The following is a 16465-nucleotide window of genomic DNA, read 5'->3' as shown; positions in this document are numbered from 1 at the left end:
GGATAGAGTGTACTGCCTCGTTCTTTTGTCTATATAACAACAGTGGCTGCGCACCAGCTAAGCTCGGAATGCCATGCTGGGAATCACAACCTCTTCTCAATTTGAATGCTTTGATACTTTAGTCCACCTTCTCGACACAGCACACTATTCCGAAAGACAAGCTATGATTATGGCGGAAACCACGGAGCGGGGAAGGCGGCTGATCCCCCGGCTTGTAGATGAGCTTGCACGAACCGAGCCGAGCCGCATCGTGTATTCGATCCCGCTTTCAGGGGACATTTCGCAAGGGTTCCGGGAAGTCTCGGCGCGCGGCTTTGCCGACGCCGTCAACAAAACTGCCTGGTGGCTTCACGAAACGGTCGACAGGAGCGAGTCATTCGAAACTATAACGTATATTGGGCCACGTAAGCTTGCACGGCTCCATTATCCTTGAGGTGCTTACCAACCCAGCTAACGATTGTGGTCACATTCGCCACAGATGATCTCCGGTATTCTCTTCTCATCCTCGCCACTATCAAGGTGGGCTTCAAGGTACTGCCTTTCGAACTCTATGCGTACCGTGTTTGTTCACCCCGCACTGGAGGATGTGAAGACTAACGAGATACCAAAGCTCCTATTGCTATCGCCAAATAACAGCAAAGAAGGTGCAGCAGCATGTCTCGATGCAACCCAGTGTCGACTCTGGGCCCAACCACAAGGAAGGCCACGAAACCCCCTGCTCACTGAGCTGTTGGTAACACACGAGTTGCAAATCATTGATGTCCCACCATGTGAAGAGCTCCTGGACGCCGCTGGGACGAGGCACTATCCCTACACAAAAACATTCGAAGAGGCTGCCAAAGAACCATTTTGCGTGCTTCATAGCTCAGGATCTACGGGTGTTCCCAAGACAATCCCCGTGACGCATGGTCTGATCGCCACCCAGGACGCAATGAAGCTCTTGCAACCCGTTAAGGGTCACGAGAGCCTGACGCCATGGGCGGCACTATTCGATAAGGGTGCAAGAATTTACTCACCAAATGCGATCATCCACGTTAGTGTTCAAATCTTTTTGCTGTCATGGGGAGCATTGTGTTGTGTTCACTAATACTCATCGTCGTCTCGCAGGCTACGGCTATCATTGTTAACCTTCTGTCGACCTTCTTCTTCGAGACGCACTGTATCATGAGCCCTGTGGATGTCGAGCCAACCATGGATCTCTTTGCAGGCATCGCCGATCATGGTAATGTTGACATCTGGTTCGTGTCGCCGCAGTACATCAACGACCTGGCCCAAGCTCCCAGGACTTTAGCCAAGGTGAAGCGTTCAAGATTCATCGCTACAGCTGGTGGTGAGTAAACCTCAGATAATGGTTAAAGGTTTCGTGTTGACGATCTCCGAGGCCCGATGAGTCCGGAATCTGGCGCAGCTGTAAATGAGCAAATTCGTGTTTTCAACATGACCGGCACGTCTGAGGGATTCATGAGCAGTGTCTTGCTGGTAGATCCAGCAGACTTCCTCTATTTCGCTTGGCATCCCAACTCCGTCTACGATTTCCGAGAGGTTGAGCCGGGAATCTATGAGCATTGGATCGTGCGAGACCCTGCACAGGACCTGTACCAGGGGATTTTCTACACCTTTCCCGATGCGCAAGAGGTAAACTTGAAGGATTTGTACGTCAAGCATCCTGCCAAACCTGACCACTGGCTGTACTATGGCCGCAATGACGATATTGTGGCCCTCTCCGACGGTTTCAAGATAACACCGTCGGATATTCAAGCAACAATCGCAGATCACCCTGCCGTAAAGGACTGCCTCATGGTAAGTTGTCCGATGTTCCGCGGAGGCGGGGTTCCACATGGGGCACGCAGTGAGACAGAGACAGGGCATCCCGGTCACTTGCTAACAATGGATTTGTCACCAGGTCGGGGTTGGACAGCCCGCTCCGGGCTTGCTTGTCGAGTTGAGCGGACCTAAACCACGAGACCCTGTTGCCTTGCAAGGGTTGATTGACTCAATTCAGGAATTTGTCAAGAAGGCGGACAACAGCTCTCTGTACAAAGGTTATTTGCACAAGGACTGCTTGATCCTAGCGGATCCGGCTCGGCCGTTCGTGCGCACGGACAAGTTGACCGTTAAGCGAAGGGAGACTCTGGCCCTGTACGAGCAGGATATTGACCGCTTCTATCGCAACCGTCAGTCCGGGGTTGCATCCTGAGTGTGCCATGGTTTCCGGGGACAAGGTGCTTCCTACGTCGTACCGTGGCCATCGCTAAACTCAATTGGCCGCCTGAATACTTCCGTTGGATGCGCAGGGGTCAAATACAAGGCCCAAGACCACCTGGGCACATTTGTAATCCAGCGCACGAGTCAAACGGTGTCTCTGAATGGTTAGTGGTTCTTTAAGTTGACATGTGCATGAAGAAATGCAGAGGATATCTTATTGGATGCAATGCTTCCTTGTCACTCTCATGACACAGCGCAGCCAATCAGACAACTCGAAGAAGCCCTGTAGATGTGTCTTTGCTAGTTTCTCCAGTGTACTCGGTGCTTAAAACACAAAATCAGTGCCTGCTTCCAGGGCTCGCAAAAGCTCTACTGCGGAGGCATTGTTGGTTTGGAAATGCCTCAATGAGTCCAGGAGTTCCTGCTCCGCATGTGGTTCCGTGCGTTGTTGATCAAGCTCAAGCAGCGTGTCCCTGTTCCTGCGGAGGAAAGCGGCAGCATGTGCAAGGACCCTAGGTAGGCACGGGTGAACCTGGTAGTTATATGTGCATTAGCTTTGAGTGTACATGCCTTGTCGGCAAAGAGCCAAATCCGCGTCGGGCCATTCCATGGTTCACATACTCGGAAGCTGCTCAGCCGGCGAAACGAACGGGCCAGGTTCGTGATTTCCATGGCCGCTTGGAAAGCTCGCCGTCTGCATTCCAAGTGTGCCGATTCGTGCTCTGCCGCTGACCAGAGCCACAGCGTTGCGGTGTCACTTAGATGGATGGCCGCACTGCGAGCCAGGAAGTGGGTGAACATATCCAGCGCGCCACGCTCCATCCCGTGCTCAAGCTCCAACAGGGTCGTGGGCAGAGGTTGCGTGCGTTGCTCTATGGTGGCAGCAAGCCATTCGTGGCGCTTCCAGAAACTGGTGGTCTCACCCTGGTTGTTGGCGGAAGCTAATCGCCTGTGCGTCACGCATCGGCCGTAGAGCGCCGTCAAGACGATGTTCTCACTGAAAGAACAGAGGCTACTAGGTGGAGTTTGTGAGATCGCCTCTTGCAAGAAGTGGCCCAGGGAACCCTTGCTGCTTTGCGGGTTCATGCTTGGAGTGGGGAGACGGACATGAAGCTAAGACCCAGCATCGCAAGTTAGCATTTGATTTCGAAGAGCCTGGGACATCGGGTCCTCCCGGAGCTTGAGAAAGGATCGCCTTACAATCTCTTCTTGGAGTGTAATGTGCAGGCTGTCCTGAGCCGTTATCAGCCTGTCAATACAGAACGCCACCCAAAATGTCCTCCTCTTCTCTTCTCTAACAATCATTGTCTCTTCGTCAATCACCTGAGAACTAGCAGCGTCAATGTTGTGCAGCCCAGACGCCTGCACGAGTCGGTACACACGAGCAGCAGTCAGGGGCATGCAGTCTTGGCTCATGCAAATGAACTCGTAGTAGGCTAGCAAAAGCCAGGCTTGTGTCTGCTCGAGCTGAAACACGGCGGTGTCCCATGGAAGGTCTTGATGGGCCCCATCTAAGCTTGCCATCTGCCGAGCTTGTTGGTAGAGGTTCTTCCCTAGAGCTCGATACTGAACAGAGAAAGCAGTCGCGAGCGTCCACATTGCCAGGCGTAGCGCGGAACGAGCGGCACACGGGCTTTTGTCCGTGGCCCATGATAAGTATCGCCATTGATGTATCATGGGCAACAAAGGATGGACGCGGTTGAAGTAGAGAGTGTCACTACAGAAATCTCAGTTGAGGAACGACCCAGCCTGAAGCGACGCGTGCAGTCATTCCTTCCACCAAGCAAAGGGCGTAATAAGTCCACGACGCTCAACTTACAGTTCTACTCTAACTAAGTCGTCAAGCGGCATCGAAGCCTCCGGTTGTTCTGAGAGCAAGGGCGATAGCTCTGTCATGCTTGCAGCTGTGGGTTCAACTTGTGGAATGCCCGAGATGATGTCGCCAACGTCTGACACGATAGATTCGAAGGTGCTCGGTCCTGCGGTCACATTTTCCATCCACTCAGACATGTCAAGTTGCGAGAGCGGTTGCTGTTGGCCGTTCTGCGCCTCTACTGTGGGGTTTTTACCGCGGTTGTTGCAAAACGCCATCTCAACCTTTTGCTTGGCCAGCTGCTTTTCCAGCATGGCTAGGAGAAGATATTGTCAGCTTGAGGCCAAACGCGCAGGAGAATGAGATGCCCGTAGGCTGAACCACTGGTTGATTGGAATCCCCGTCACCTACCAACTTGAGCCTTCAATGCCCTTAGTTCCCCCTTTTTGGGCCCACGCCTGGGGCGCTCATTGACAAGAACGCAGGGTGTATGGGTTGAATAACAGGCTCCACACTGAGGTCGTGAACCGTCACACTTCGTCTTGCGGCGGCGACATGGTTCGCACGCGATGGTGGATTTGCTAGCAAGACATGTTGCCATCGGAGAGTTCGGGGCTGGGCTCAACTCGAGGAACAAACGCGATAATCGTAAGTCAGGGAAGAAAGTCTTGAGTTTTGCTACATTGATAGACTTCCCCATAAAGTCTGGCACCAGCAACTAGTTTATAAACCAACGAGAACACGAAATCTTGCCAGCCAAACAAGTCTCGCAAATGCAAGATAGGAATGCCCTTGAAGAGCCTATGCGGTTGATGCTCCCTGTCTCGCGGGGAAACTCCGTTCTCCAAATTGCCACCCGTGCGCCAATAGGGGCGGGTTGAGCAGGATGCAGCCGACAGTGATCGATCTCCAAGGTATAGGGGCGTCTCTGAACCTTACCGGCATTCCCTGGTTACTTCCCCGCGGGCTGTACTGCGTCTATGCTTTGCTCGAGGCTGTATAGCTAGGTAGGGTGTATACGATGGTGCAGAGTTTCCAAGGCCCGTCCCGCTGACGGCTGTGCAACCCCCACACGCACGCTAAACCTGTTGGCTCAGTGAGGGAAAGGGGCTGGTGGTCGTCGCGGTAGGTTGCCCCTCAGCAGTCGTTATCAAAGTTCTGCTGAGCATAATGACATGTATCAGGGACATGCGGTACCGTTTAGTTTCAAGCCATGTTGGTATGATCCTTGCACACCGTATGAGCAGCATGTTAGTCTGCTTCAATAGAGTGACGCGTTAGCCCACTACGAGGAAAGGGGCGTACGGCTGTGCTGGCTTTATGCACATCAAACCAGGATTAAGGCGCTATGGATGATGTTCCGGTTGGCGGGTGGCTCTGGTGGCTGGCATCTGGGCCTCGGCCGGATTCATCGGGACAGTCGTCTACCGTTAAGGTTGCATGCATTGAATCTAAGCATGGAGGGACGGGAGTGCCCGCACGGGTCGAACTTTCGTGACAGACTCCGCCACCTGGGATTTATACCTCATAATGGCTAGGACTGCCGAGGGGTCTCTGCATGCAGCTTGTGACCCATGCCGAGTCGTTTGATCAGCCACTATACCGGCGCGTAACCATGCAGGAACGCCCAGTAAAGAGTGATCTGGTATGCAGACGGACAGGTCCATCTTTTTGACGGTATGGAAGTTGTGGTACTGTCACAAAATAATGTAATCTGTAAGGGTTTATGCAACAACGCCAACTGTCTCATGGTCAGATAGTCAATCAGGACAAGACATCTCGGCATAAACAAGGAACTCTTTGGCTGACAAGCGTCGATTTCCTTGTCGCAGCATTTGACACATTGCATTGATGCGATTTGTTTGTAGCAAGTAGTTCATGTCGAACGTGTCACGAGAACACGCACACGACAGACAGGAGGTGATGGCCCTTGTATATACGCTCTGTCAGAAAAACAGCCAAATTCACATGGGAAACTTGGAACAGATTTCTACCCATGCCTAGCATCATCCATCTCAACACGTTTCAGCAGAGTTCTCCACGACAAGACGTTTTGGAGTAGAGATTGGCAACTTCCAATTTCGTGTGTTCTTACAGCTGCTGGCCTTCCCCAAGCTCGGATTCCAAGGTTCAGAGGTGCGGTCTGGCTTAATTGCCTGCAAGGCGGCTGCGCCTCGTCCTGACAGCCTCCGCAAGCTCTTCAAACACCACCGTTGTGCTCTCCCAGCCGATACAGCCATCCGTAACGCTAACGCCATAACGGAGCCCGGATCGGTTTCCTGATACCAATGCTTGCTTGCCTGAAGCTTCTTAGCTCAATGCTCAGGTTTCATTGCGTGCTGAGACTCGAAGGCGCAACTTACCGCCGTTGATGTAACTTTCCAGCATGACCCCCATGATGCCTGTCCTTCCAGCAGCAATCTGCTTGGCCAGATCCTCGGCCACCTTGGGCTGGTTCTCGTGATGGTTCTGGGCATTTCCGTGGCTGCAATCAACCATGATTCTGGGTAGAGCACCGTGAGCAGCGAACTCTGCTTCCGCCTCCGATGTACTCTGAGAGTCGTAGTTGGTGCCTTTGCTGCCCCCACGAAGGACCAAAAAGCAGTCGTTGTTACCACGAGATTGCAGAACAGCAGCAGCCCCGTTTTCGCAAATAGACAGGTACCTATGCGGCACCTGGGCTGCCCGTACAGCATTGAGCGCTGTAATCAGGGAGCCATCTGTTCCGTTCTTGAAGCCAACGGGGAATTCGGAAGCACTGGCAAGCTCTCGATGCAGCTGGCTTTCTGTCGTTCGGGCACCAACAAAACCTAGCGATAGCATATCATCGACGTATCTGGTCGAAATCAGGCTGAGCATCTCGCTGGCGACGGGCATGCCGCGAGACGTGATCTCGGCAAGTAGTTGACGACCCAGTCGAAGACCTTTGTTGACGTTGAAGCTGTCGTCCATGTCTGGGTCCATGATGAGGCCTTTCCAGCCAGTGACTGTCCGCGGTTTCTCGAGATAGCACCGCATGACAATCAGGAGCTCGTCTTTGTGTTTCTCTCGGGCTTGCAGAAGCCGATCACAATACTCGAGTGCCTCTTTCGGGTCATGGATGGAACACGGCCCAACCACGACGAGCAATCGATTCAAAGGGTCTCTCCCGCAAACAACATCGGCCACGTCCTTCTTTCCAGCTGACACAGTAGTAAGCGAGGCTGTGGTCTGAGGGATGTCCTGTAGTAGTCCTTTTGGAGACGGGAGTGGCAAATTATTGTCTCTTGGCTCTGGCACTGGGGCTGAAGCCGGTGGAGGAATTGAGCTGACAGCTTTCGTCTCCCAGCTGTCTGCTGTAACTGTATTTTGACTGTAGAAACGAGGGGGGTCTAGAACGTGCATGATTGCGCCTGGGTACGGACTTGTGCCTTCTAAGAGAAGATCTGGTTGCACGGGTTGCTACAACTGAGAACGACAACTAAGGACGCTTAAAGATATAATTTTGGGCTCCGATCCATTCCTGACCAACTACATGGTTCTTCTGGTATCATCAATGATAGTGACACGTGATTAAGGAAGAGCTGTGATGGATTCATGTTGCCCCAACCTGGAAAGGCCATCACTACGCGGCCTCTTGCTGGTCTATTGTGGACGATTTTCGTGCGGGCAGACTATGCTGTAACGAGGGAGTGCTCAGTCTGTAAGATGCAAAGAGCCCCAAGCTAGTGTTAGAATAAAGTCCGGACACACAGTTGTACAAAAGGAACAGATGATTGCATTTCCATAGATCTTTGCCCGAATCTCATGCGATGTCAAACGTTATTATCTGCTTGATGCGGGTCTATCTTCTCTATTGTCCTCGTCCTGAGTCGCGCAGATCATTGTCTTATCTCGATAAATTGCAAGTCACCAATGTTTACCCGAAAACTTCTTCCGTAAGCAGGGGCGAACTCAGATGGACTTGTTGCCACGTTCAAGGTCGATAAGTTCTTCCGAAAGTTTAAACAATTGCTCCAAACTCTCTGGCATCCTTGCTGAGATGGGTAATAGGCTCGGACTTTTGTGTATTCTACTTCATTTGGAGTGTGCACGTCAAGCATAAAACCCCTTTGATTGGGATCATGTCGAGTATCATGCAAATAGCCTTCAAAGTTCAGGAAACGTGTCACAGCTCATCAGCTTGTGCGACTGTCAAGATCTCCTCGCTTTGGTATTACCAAGATATTTTGAACATATAAACATGGCTGTGGATGTTGTGGACAAGGAGCCGATGCCGAAGCATACCTTTGCAGAACGTGCAGCAGCGAACAACCTCAACGATGCCGAGATCCTCAACTCAAACAACTCTGCGGGACCCGATGTTCCTAGCGATGCCGATGTCGTCATCGCTGGCGGTGGAATTCACGGGCTAATCTATGCGATTCAGTCTGCTACCGTCAAGTCGGGCAACTTGAGTGTCTCGCTCATTGAGAAGAACAGCAAGCCAGGGTACAAGATCGGCGAGAGTACTCTGCCTGCGTTCTCCTTGTGGTGCAAGTTGCATGGGCTCACGGCCGACTATCTCTTGCGCATTTTCGGCCTCAAGGATGGACTCGCATTTTATTTTATGCGCGAGAATGACGCGGACAACTACGGGGACAATCTTATCGTCGGCACGCCAGGCGAGCACCTCAGCGGCTACCAGGTCGAACGACCTGTCAGCGAGCTATTGTTCACCTTGTTGGCGCAGAGACAGGGCGTCAATGTGTACCACGGCAAGAAAGTCGACTTTGTGGCATCGGATGTTCAGGGTGGCCTACACAACAGCAAAATCAGCGTTGTAGATGCGGCCAAGGAGGCCACCCAGCCATCTGCAAGTATTGATACGTCATTGCTTGTGGATGCAACTGGGCGATTCCGTCAGTTGGCCTCGAAGAAGGCCTCGCTCAAACGATTTGAGGGGTTCAACACGGACGCCTTCTGGGCATATTACACCCACCCGGAAGACAAGAGAAAGATGCCTTTCCGTGGCTACGAGGGGTGTCAGACCAACCACCTCTGCATTCCGGAGGGTTGGTTCTGGGTCATCCGCCTTCTTTCATGGGAGGGCAACTCGACTGCGAAAATGATGGACATGCTCACGTATCTGCTAGACTGTGCAGAGGCCGGAGTTCCGAGCGACCAGTTGCCCTGTACTGCTAAGCTGGCCGAGATGTTTGATCTGAAATATCAGTGGGTGACGAGTGTTGGGGTGGCTGCCCGCAACGACGTCAAATATCCCGATGATCTCGCCCAGTATGGCTCTACCGAAGCTGAACGCAAGCTCAACTACTTTATCCGCAAATATCCGCGCATCAACGAGCTCATGACCAATTTCGAGCTGATTCAAGATCTCTATGGTCCAAAGACGACATTCTTCGTCCGCAAGACTCTGACGTACCAGTCTCCAGTAGTGTCCGGGCCGGGCTGGCTGGCTATTGGGGACGCGTGCGGTTTTACCAACCCGTTGTATTCTCCTGGCATTAATGTCGGCATGGCATCGTCCACATACGCCGCTGAGCTGACTCACAAAGCACTCGATGATGCCAAACAAGGCAGCATTGCGGCAGCAGAGTCGACGATCAGGAAGATATTTGCTCCTTATGACGACTTCATCACAAACCTGATCCCATCGCTCGATCAGATGAACCGTTTCAACTACCTATGCTTCCGCGATCCAAGGCTTGGAGAACGAGTAGCTATTCCGTGGCAGTATTACGCGAGCGCCTCGGTCGGATTCGACCCCTTGCACACGCAGGGCACGTTCACGTTGGACCAGGAGCAATTTGGCAGGTATGCCAAGAATTGGCTCTGGGGTGCCCAGATGCCGGCATACGACGCCATAGCGCGCGAAACCGTCAAGCTTCTTTCTCCTTTCTCGCTGGGTGAGGAGGTGCCAGGGGAGGTTGTGCAGAAAGTTCTCGACACCAGCGCAAAGCTTATGGCCGCTTCCTTTGCCGAGAACCCCGCCAAGATCATCCGCTGGGGCGGCAAGGTCAAGTCTCACGACGGGATGATGAGGTACCAGGAAGGAAAGACGGGAAGGGATCATTTTACGAGTCAGTGTGCTGGTTGCAACTGTTGGACCATCCGGCGTGAGGACTGGACTCTCTGCCACTTCTGTGGCATGAAGCGACAGCCCGCGGACAATGTCATTCAGTGGGAACCTGCAACAGTGATGGTATGACTCCGCGGCAAAGCGGTGATGGTGTATTCACGCGGAATATATGTTATGAAGAGCGGTGCCAGACTAAGGCCTCCTCACTATGTAGGATGGTTGTTAAGACTCCCACAATTTCTGTTTAATCAACCTCATCGAAAATTCGACCTAAGATATTTTCGTCGAAGCAAAATGCCAGAATGCTGATCTGAGACGGAGCACGGAAGTATAAATGCGAAGCCATAATTGAACGCTGCGGGACTGATCAGAAGACCATCGACTGAAGAATGGCGGGATGCCATGACACTTGTATCCGCGACAATGAAGGGCAAGATCCCCTTATCCGTGGAGACCGCTCACTCTTGAAACAACTCAGCTTAGTTCACCTTGGCTGGCACTTCTGAGCTCGTCTCAATACTGTCAGCCGTCTCATGACCGACTTGCCTGCTCCTCCACCGCGATCGCCTCTCCCTGATTTGGTCATTGCGAGCGCGCCCCCAAGATGTGTGCTCTTCACTGTTCTCTTGACCATGACTCGGCTTAAACCCTACCGTTCCAGCCGCATGCAAACCGAAAAGTGTGATTTTGCGAGTGAGAAAACTACATACAGGACCATCAAAGAAGCTCAATTTTCAAACCTGCATTCAGCCTCCTCATCGCGCGCAAGTTGACTCGGCGAGGCACGGCAACGTCTTCAACGCGCATCGAGAGGAAACCCATCATGCAATATCGGCAGTCTTGCATACCTCCAACATACTTGCAGCAAGCAGAAAATCAAAACAGGCCTTTGCACGCGTGCACGGGAGAATGTGATATAGTACAGTACAGGCTGTCACATATTTCTGCGCGGATCAGTTAATCATGGCGTCCTTTCGTGGCGAAACACCAGCCCACGTCTGAAATCCAGTCATATGTGGATTGTGATGTCCTGCCTAGATGCTGGGGCATCCGAGCCTGACCACGTCGCGTTGGCCCGTCAGGAGACGCAAACCAGAAAGCAACAGTCGTAGCTTGGGCTGCGCTCATGCACATTAGAGGGCCTGTTCTTCATATGATGCTTGTACGCCGCGAAGGCATTGATACACAAGGGTTTGAAGTACGAAAAGTTGTTCCGTCCAGAACTGGGGTCGCACACGTCCGATAGGGTACTGCCATGGACGGCCAATAGTCATCCACGCACCCGGAAAGTAGCAAGATCCCGGCATGCCGCCTCGCGGTCCTGCTTCTGCGACATGAATGTTCACCGCCTGCTCGATTTCTTGTTGGTTTCTGCGACCTTTTGGACGTGAACCTGACTCGACCCAGCCCGATCAGTAAGCACCTGTCTCGACGTGACATCCATGGGACATTATGAGAATCAATGATACATCGCCTCTGACAAACAACTCGCCATATGGCCCATACAGCGATACCATACTCCACAATGGGAGATCAGGCTAAATATCAATCGCAGCCGTTGAAGGCGGCAAGGCACGACGACCGAACGAACCATGACACAACAAGCTGTCAACCCTGCATCATGCAGCACACGGACCTCTCCAGTCACCGTTTCTTCTGGGTGACCACAAAGTCTCTGGCCAGCCTGTGACGCGGACAATGCCGCCCCAGCCAGCCAGCCTTCCTGCCTGCCTGCACCATGCCATCGTCAATCACTCATGCTTAGCTTCGGGGTGTGCGCGAGATGAGACAAGACGGGACAAACTCGCCCCGCAAGCAGACGAGCAAGAGTCAAGCCTTCCATGGCCATGGTTCCCACAGGGAAGAAACCCAATGCTGTTACCATAGCGTCGGTACCCAATCTGTAGCCCGTGCGGGGAGAGCGTTTCGGCTAAGCCCCGAGAACGACGTCCATGTCCCTCCGGCTAGCGAGTCAAGAGTCTATGGCGAGGCAGGCGGTGCCCCTAGCCCGCTCAGTGTGTTGATCGAGCCTTCAGAGGTTCCCGGTCTTTTCTCAACAGCCAGCAATGGCACCGACCGAGACGGTTTTCGGTGCCATGGAGGCATTCCATATGGGGTATGTGCAGCCTTGTGGGATGGCATGGCCCACTGCTTTTACACTAGCGCTGGGGCACGGTGTGTAATTTGTCTGGCCGGCCCCAAGCGCCCCAGGCCTGTGACCAGGACAGCGACTCATGAGAGGGCCGCTCTTCCAGGTGGGCGAGCGGCACGGCGACACTACATCATCTTCCATTTGGTTGTTTGAAAAGCAGCGCCATAGTTGAGGAGGCCATCAGGGAGAATGCCTACGCTGGGTGCATGTGATGCCGACTCGGCAACGAACCACGTGGCAGACCAACCACCACCAACACCACCACCAGCTGCTGCTCTGGGGCAGACGTGCGTCTGGCCCGAGGTCTATTTGGTTCATGGGCCGAGGGGCCGACCTCACTTTGTCACGATGCACTGGACACCGACAGGATGCGCCGTGTAAAATAGCCAGGGATATACAAATCCCGCAGACAGCAAGCGTTTCGAGTCGCGTTGCAGAAACCTTGAGCCTCTTTACTAGTGGCTTGCAATGGTCCAATGCGGAACTCGACTGCCACCAGACCCCAGCCCTGCGGCGCTTGCCAATCCACGCAACTCTGACTAGTGCTCACACGCGCAAGGGCCACTGGTACTATCAAGTGTGCACTAATTACAGGTACGTCGACTTCTCGGCGGACCGTTGCCGAGACGGCCCTTCACGGAGCACGGCCGACAAACAACCGGAGGGGATCTCGACATCGCTGCCACCAAAGTGCCACTAGGCGGCAGGTCACTGATCTAGCTCCAGTCGGCCGCATACACCGACGTCGACTTACCCCTGGTATGGGAACAGTTTCTACTAACGTGTTGACTCGAGGTGCCGCCGCTTTCCACCTGATTGCTACATGGAGAGATGGGTCCACGCCTTCCCATAGGATGTCCCACACGCATTCGCCGTCAGCAAATGATCCCACCGCTACAAGCACTTCCATCGGATAAAGTTTGATGCCAGGATAGCGAGGTACGCAGTAGAGAATGTGGCATGACCACCCATTGCTGTCTGGCGCACACGCGTGCGGCCCCTGCCACCGGTGAGTTGGCCTTGCAGGGGTCAGCAACCTGGCACAAGCACGATCCGACCTTGAACCCTCACCTCGGGGATGCATGTGTGGTCACACGGCTTCTCTCGCCTCGAGCATGGAAGAAAGGCCGAGCATTTAGTGTGATTTGGCCTTGCTTGCCTGTGAGCACAAACTTAGAGGGAGTAGAGGCATGCGAACAGAATCGACAAGTGAAGCTGATGCAACTGACGTCAGCTGTGATCGTTACGCACAGAACGCAAGTGCAAACGCGAGAACCGCCTCAACGGCTTCAAGGTACAACATCCCACATGGCTTGCTGACCGAATCGAAAATGTGAAGGCAGCTTAGCCCCCTACCTGGGCTCTTCTCAACCCTGGGACACTACAGCACGACAGTCAGGCCCCTGAACCATCAGCTTCTTAGCTTCCATTTGTCAGCACTTTCCTGACAGACTTTCCTCGTAGTGTGTTTTCCATGTGAGCCGGCGACAAACTTAGATATGGAACGTGTCTGGAGTTACGATGCTCCGACCCACAAAGAATTTGAAAAACCCTTGAGCGAGCTACTGCATTCGATTTCCAAGGGACCAGTATGGGGCGGTCCTCCGCAAATGGCCCGTCATTACGTACAAAGGCGCCGAGGAGGGAGGTGCAGTTGGACGACTTGGCCCGTAGCTCGAGACAGGCTGCCTTTGCTAATACTGCCCGCGATTCTCTGCCTGAAACACGACGCGCACGGTGGAGAGATGGCGACGCTTCTCATCCCTTGATCGATGCAAGAAATGCCATGAGGCATTGCCGGGAAGCGCTGAAGCACGTCCGGATATTGCGAAAGGCGCAGGCTGTCTGGGACCTGTGGACATGCAGATCTCAAAGAGCCTGTGTCGCGGACGGAATATCTCAACAAGGAAGGCAGTTGGAGACCTAGCACCGCGGCCTGATGCGCAGGGCATGTGGCTGGACCCTGGCTGGTGACACTGGGTTCGGGGACAACCTTGGAAGACCACAGCGAAGCGAAGCGAGCGAGCAACCCACAGCGAACTCCGTGTCCGAGACGAACGAGGCGGTAATGTCGTGGTATCTAAGTACCTGGAGGTACTGTCAACATGACGGGCCTCGGTATACTCTGTGCTCCGAATCGACACGAGACAAGGAGCGCAGGCTGGCTCGACGGTGCATGCGCACGCAGGGTGCCAGGGAGAGGAAAGAACCGGCGGGATTCTAGTGGGCCTTCTAGAACGGGGTCGAGAGGCATGCCCAGTGCTGTTCGCGCACATCCCTGAACCAGAGCCGGGTCCAGGCGGCGAGACCAGCCCGCTGGGCCAGCCTCGTCGCCAATCGGGGCCCGTGGAGGTGTGCTTTGGTCATGCCACGGCTCATGGCTAATAGAGCCCTGCCGATTGGGGAGCACGCAGCGGGGCGGGCCTGCTCTGTGCGTGCCTGTGCCTGGATCCAGGCGCGACGCCGTCATTTGCAGCCAGGACAAGCCCGAGGCGGCTCGTCAGGGTGTCGTCTTGCCGGCGCTTTTTGCCGTCCGTCTTGTCTTGTCGTGTCGGGTCGTGTGGTGTCGGGTCGAGTGGATGACAGACCGCCCGTGGGTTGTCCTGCTTGCTTGTTAGCTCGTCTTGTCGTCTTGGTCTGCTGGTGATTCGGCGTGGGCTGACCTGCAACTGTTCCTCTTTTTTTTGAGTTCTGCGCTACTCACAGACGGCTCAATACCGGATTACACATTCCTCGCCGCTTCGTGCTCGTGCTCGCCCTTTTCCCTGCTGCGGGGCCGTGAGCTTCGTGTTGGCTTCATCTTCGACTCTCGCTGCCTCGACCAGTGTCCGTCCTGCCAGGCACGCGATCTGCCTCGCAACTCCAGGTCAGCACGGCGGCCACCCAGCAGGAGCCGGCAGCAGCAGCAGCAGCAGCAGCAGCAGGAGCAACGCACCTGCATCGCGCCTGCATCGTCTTGTTCCTCCAGACGGACCAATTGCTCCCCACCCGCAACCCGCAGACCCCCTCGTCTCCCCATCGGGTGCCCCCGCTCCCGCGCCAGACTTTCGCGACAGCTTCTCGACCACGAGCTCTTCCAGGCCTCCTGGTCCCCGTCAGCCATTGCCAGCAGCGTCACTCCTTCGCCTCACAACAGTCTCGGCCATCCTGCTTCCAGGAACGGGCCCGACAGAACAACCTCTGACTCTCGGGCACACTCACACCAGCCACCAGCAAGCTCCCACACTCCCGCACTTCCGCGTGCCGAAATAATAGCCGGACTCGACGACCCGCGACGCCGACAGCTTCCGGGCCACGAACAAGCTTGATCATTCGCAAACCTGCCGCAGAGCAACGAACCGCTCTATCACGCTTACTCGGTCGAATAAGCCGTTCTTTCTCCTTCACTCCACGGCGCATGCTCGTTCAAGTCCGTCTCGCACAATCCTCTTGGCATCAAGTGTATCTACAAGAGCTTGTGCCATTGACGTTGCCATCGATATCCTGCTCCTCGGTACTGGAATCGTGTACTCCTACTGGACCATCCTTTCGACCAAACACACCATAGCTGCGACCTACGTCTGCTTGCACACGGCAGTGGCACGCCTCGGTGTTACGACAACGGCAAAACGGCTAGGCTTCGGCTTTGCTGCCCGCCGCTGCCCTGCTGGATCACAAAGTGTTATAATCCACGTGTCGCCACGCTGCCACGCGGCTTCCTTATTATACCCCATCCCAATCACAAGATCCAACAGATCGCGTCGGCTGCGCTGCACGGGCGCGCACGATCCAAGCTCTTGTGTAACACAACAGCAGCCTGCTCCAATCATCCTTGTCGTGCCCATGCGCCGTCATGACAACAATAGTAAGTCTGTGGCTTCCCTACAAGTCAGCTGCGTCTCGCTTGCGCACAATCCGCGACTCTCAGCAAGGCGCGCGGCTGTCCAGTGCAAGCCCGCCGTCCTGCTCGGCAGCCGCTCCCACGTTGTGTTTAACACCTCGCATTTCCCCCATTGGCCGCCTCCTCCTACCTGCTACGCCCATACAGGCTACCTGCCTGCCAATGGCGTCAAATGCCCCTGATCCGCCTCCGCCTCGTTGCTGCAGAACCACCACTCGGCTCGACTTGTGTGCGCCGTGTGACGTCTTGTCGTAGCACCAGCTGTCGTTGATGCATCCGAGCGGCCTGGATTGCTTGCCTTTTCTGCGGCATGCCTCACCGCCACCCTTGCCCAGCCTGTCAACCACCAGCTTCTTA

The 16465-nt window shown here is 54.4% G+C and overlaps 4 protein-coding genes across 4 annotated transcripts; 2 read left to right on the top strand and 2 right to left on the bottom strand.

The window, feature by feature from the left end:
- Positions 1 to 169: 169 nt before the first annotated feature.
- B0I36DRAFT_411067 (uncharacterized protein) lies at positions 170 to 2483 on the top strand (the record flags this gene model as incomplete). The annotated part of the gene is made up of 6 exons (XM_046161927.1): positions 170 to 404; positions 479 to 531; positions 611 to 1033; positions 1108 to 1330; positions 1382 to 1800; positions 1904 to 2483. 6 exons carry the CDS (start codon positions 170 to 172, stop codon positions 2195 to 2197), a joined length of 1647 nt encoding a protein of 548 aa, XP_046011529.1. The 3' UTR covers positions 2198 to 2483.
- Positions 2484 to 2530: 47 nt separating this feature from the next.
- B0I36DRAFT_244774 (uncharacterized protein) lies at positions 2531 to 4619 on the bottom strand (the record flags this gene model as incomplete). The annotated part of the gene is made up of 5 exons (XM_046150089.1): positions 2531 to 2737; positions 2827 to 3318; positions 3406 to 3922; positions 4025 to 4334; positions 4430 to 4619. The coding sequence occupies 5 exons, from the start codon at positions 4617 to 4619 to the stop codon at positions 2531 to 2533; spliced, it is 1716 nt and encodes a 571-aa protein (XP_046011528.1).
- A 1163-nt stretch (positions 4620 to 5782) lies between these two features.
- B0I36DRAFT_411061 (uncharacterized protein) lies at positions 5783 to 7402 on the bottom strand (the record flags this gene model as incomplete). The annotated part of the gene is made up of 4 exons (XM_046161926.1): positions 5783 to 5840; positions 6225 to 6297; positions 6382 to 7018; positions 7040 to 7402. 4 exons carry the CDS (start codon positions 7400 to 7402, stop codon positions 5783 to 5785), a joined length of 1131 nt encoding a protein of 376 aa, XP_046011527.1.
- An 838-nt stretch (positions 7403 to 8240) lies between these two features.
- Positions 8241 to 10205, top strand: B0I36DRAFT_374812 (uncharacterized protein; the record flags this gene model as incomplete). Its single annotated transcript, XM_046160310.1, has 1 exon — positions 8241 to 10205. One exon carries the CDS (start codon positions 8241 to 8243, stop codon positions 10203 to 10205), a length of 1965 nt encoding a protein of 654 aa, XP_046011526.1.
- Between the last annotated feature and the right edge of the window lie 6260 nt (positions 10206 to 16465).

The sequence above is a fragment of the Microdochium trichocladiopsis genome, assembly GCF_020744255.1.
Source record: "Microdochium trichocladiopsis strain MPI-CAGE-CH-0230 chromosome Unknown B0I36scaffold_6, whole genome shotgun sequence".
Taxonomy (NCBI): domain Eukaryota; kingdom Fungi; phylum Ascomycota; class Sordariomycetes; order Xylariales; family Microdochiaceae; genus Microdochium; species Microdochium trichocladiopsis.
The sequence above is the reverse complement of the archived record's forward strand: the minus strand, read 5'-3'. Positions and strand labels throughout refer to the sequence as shown.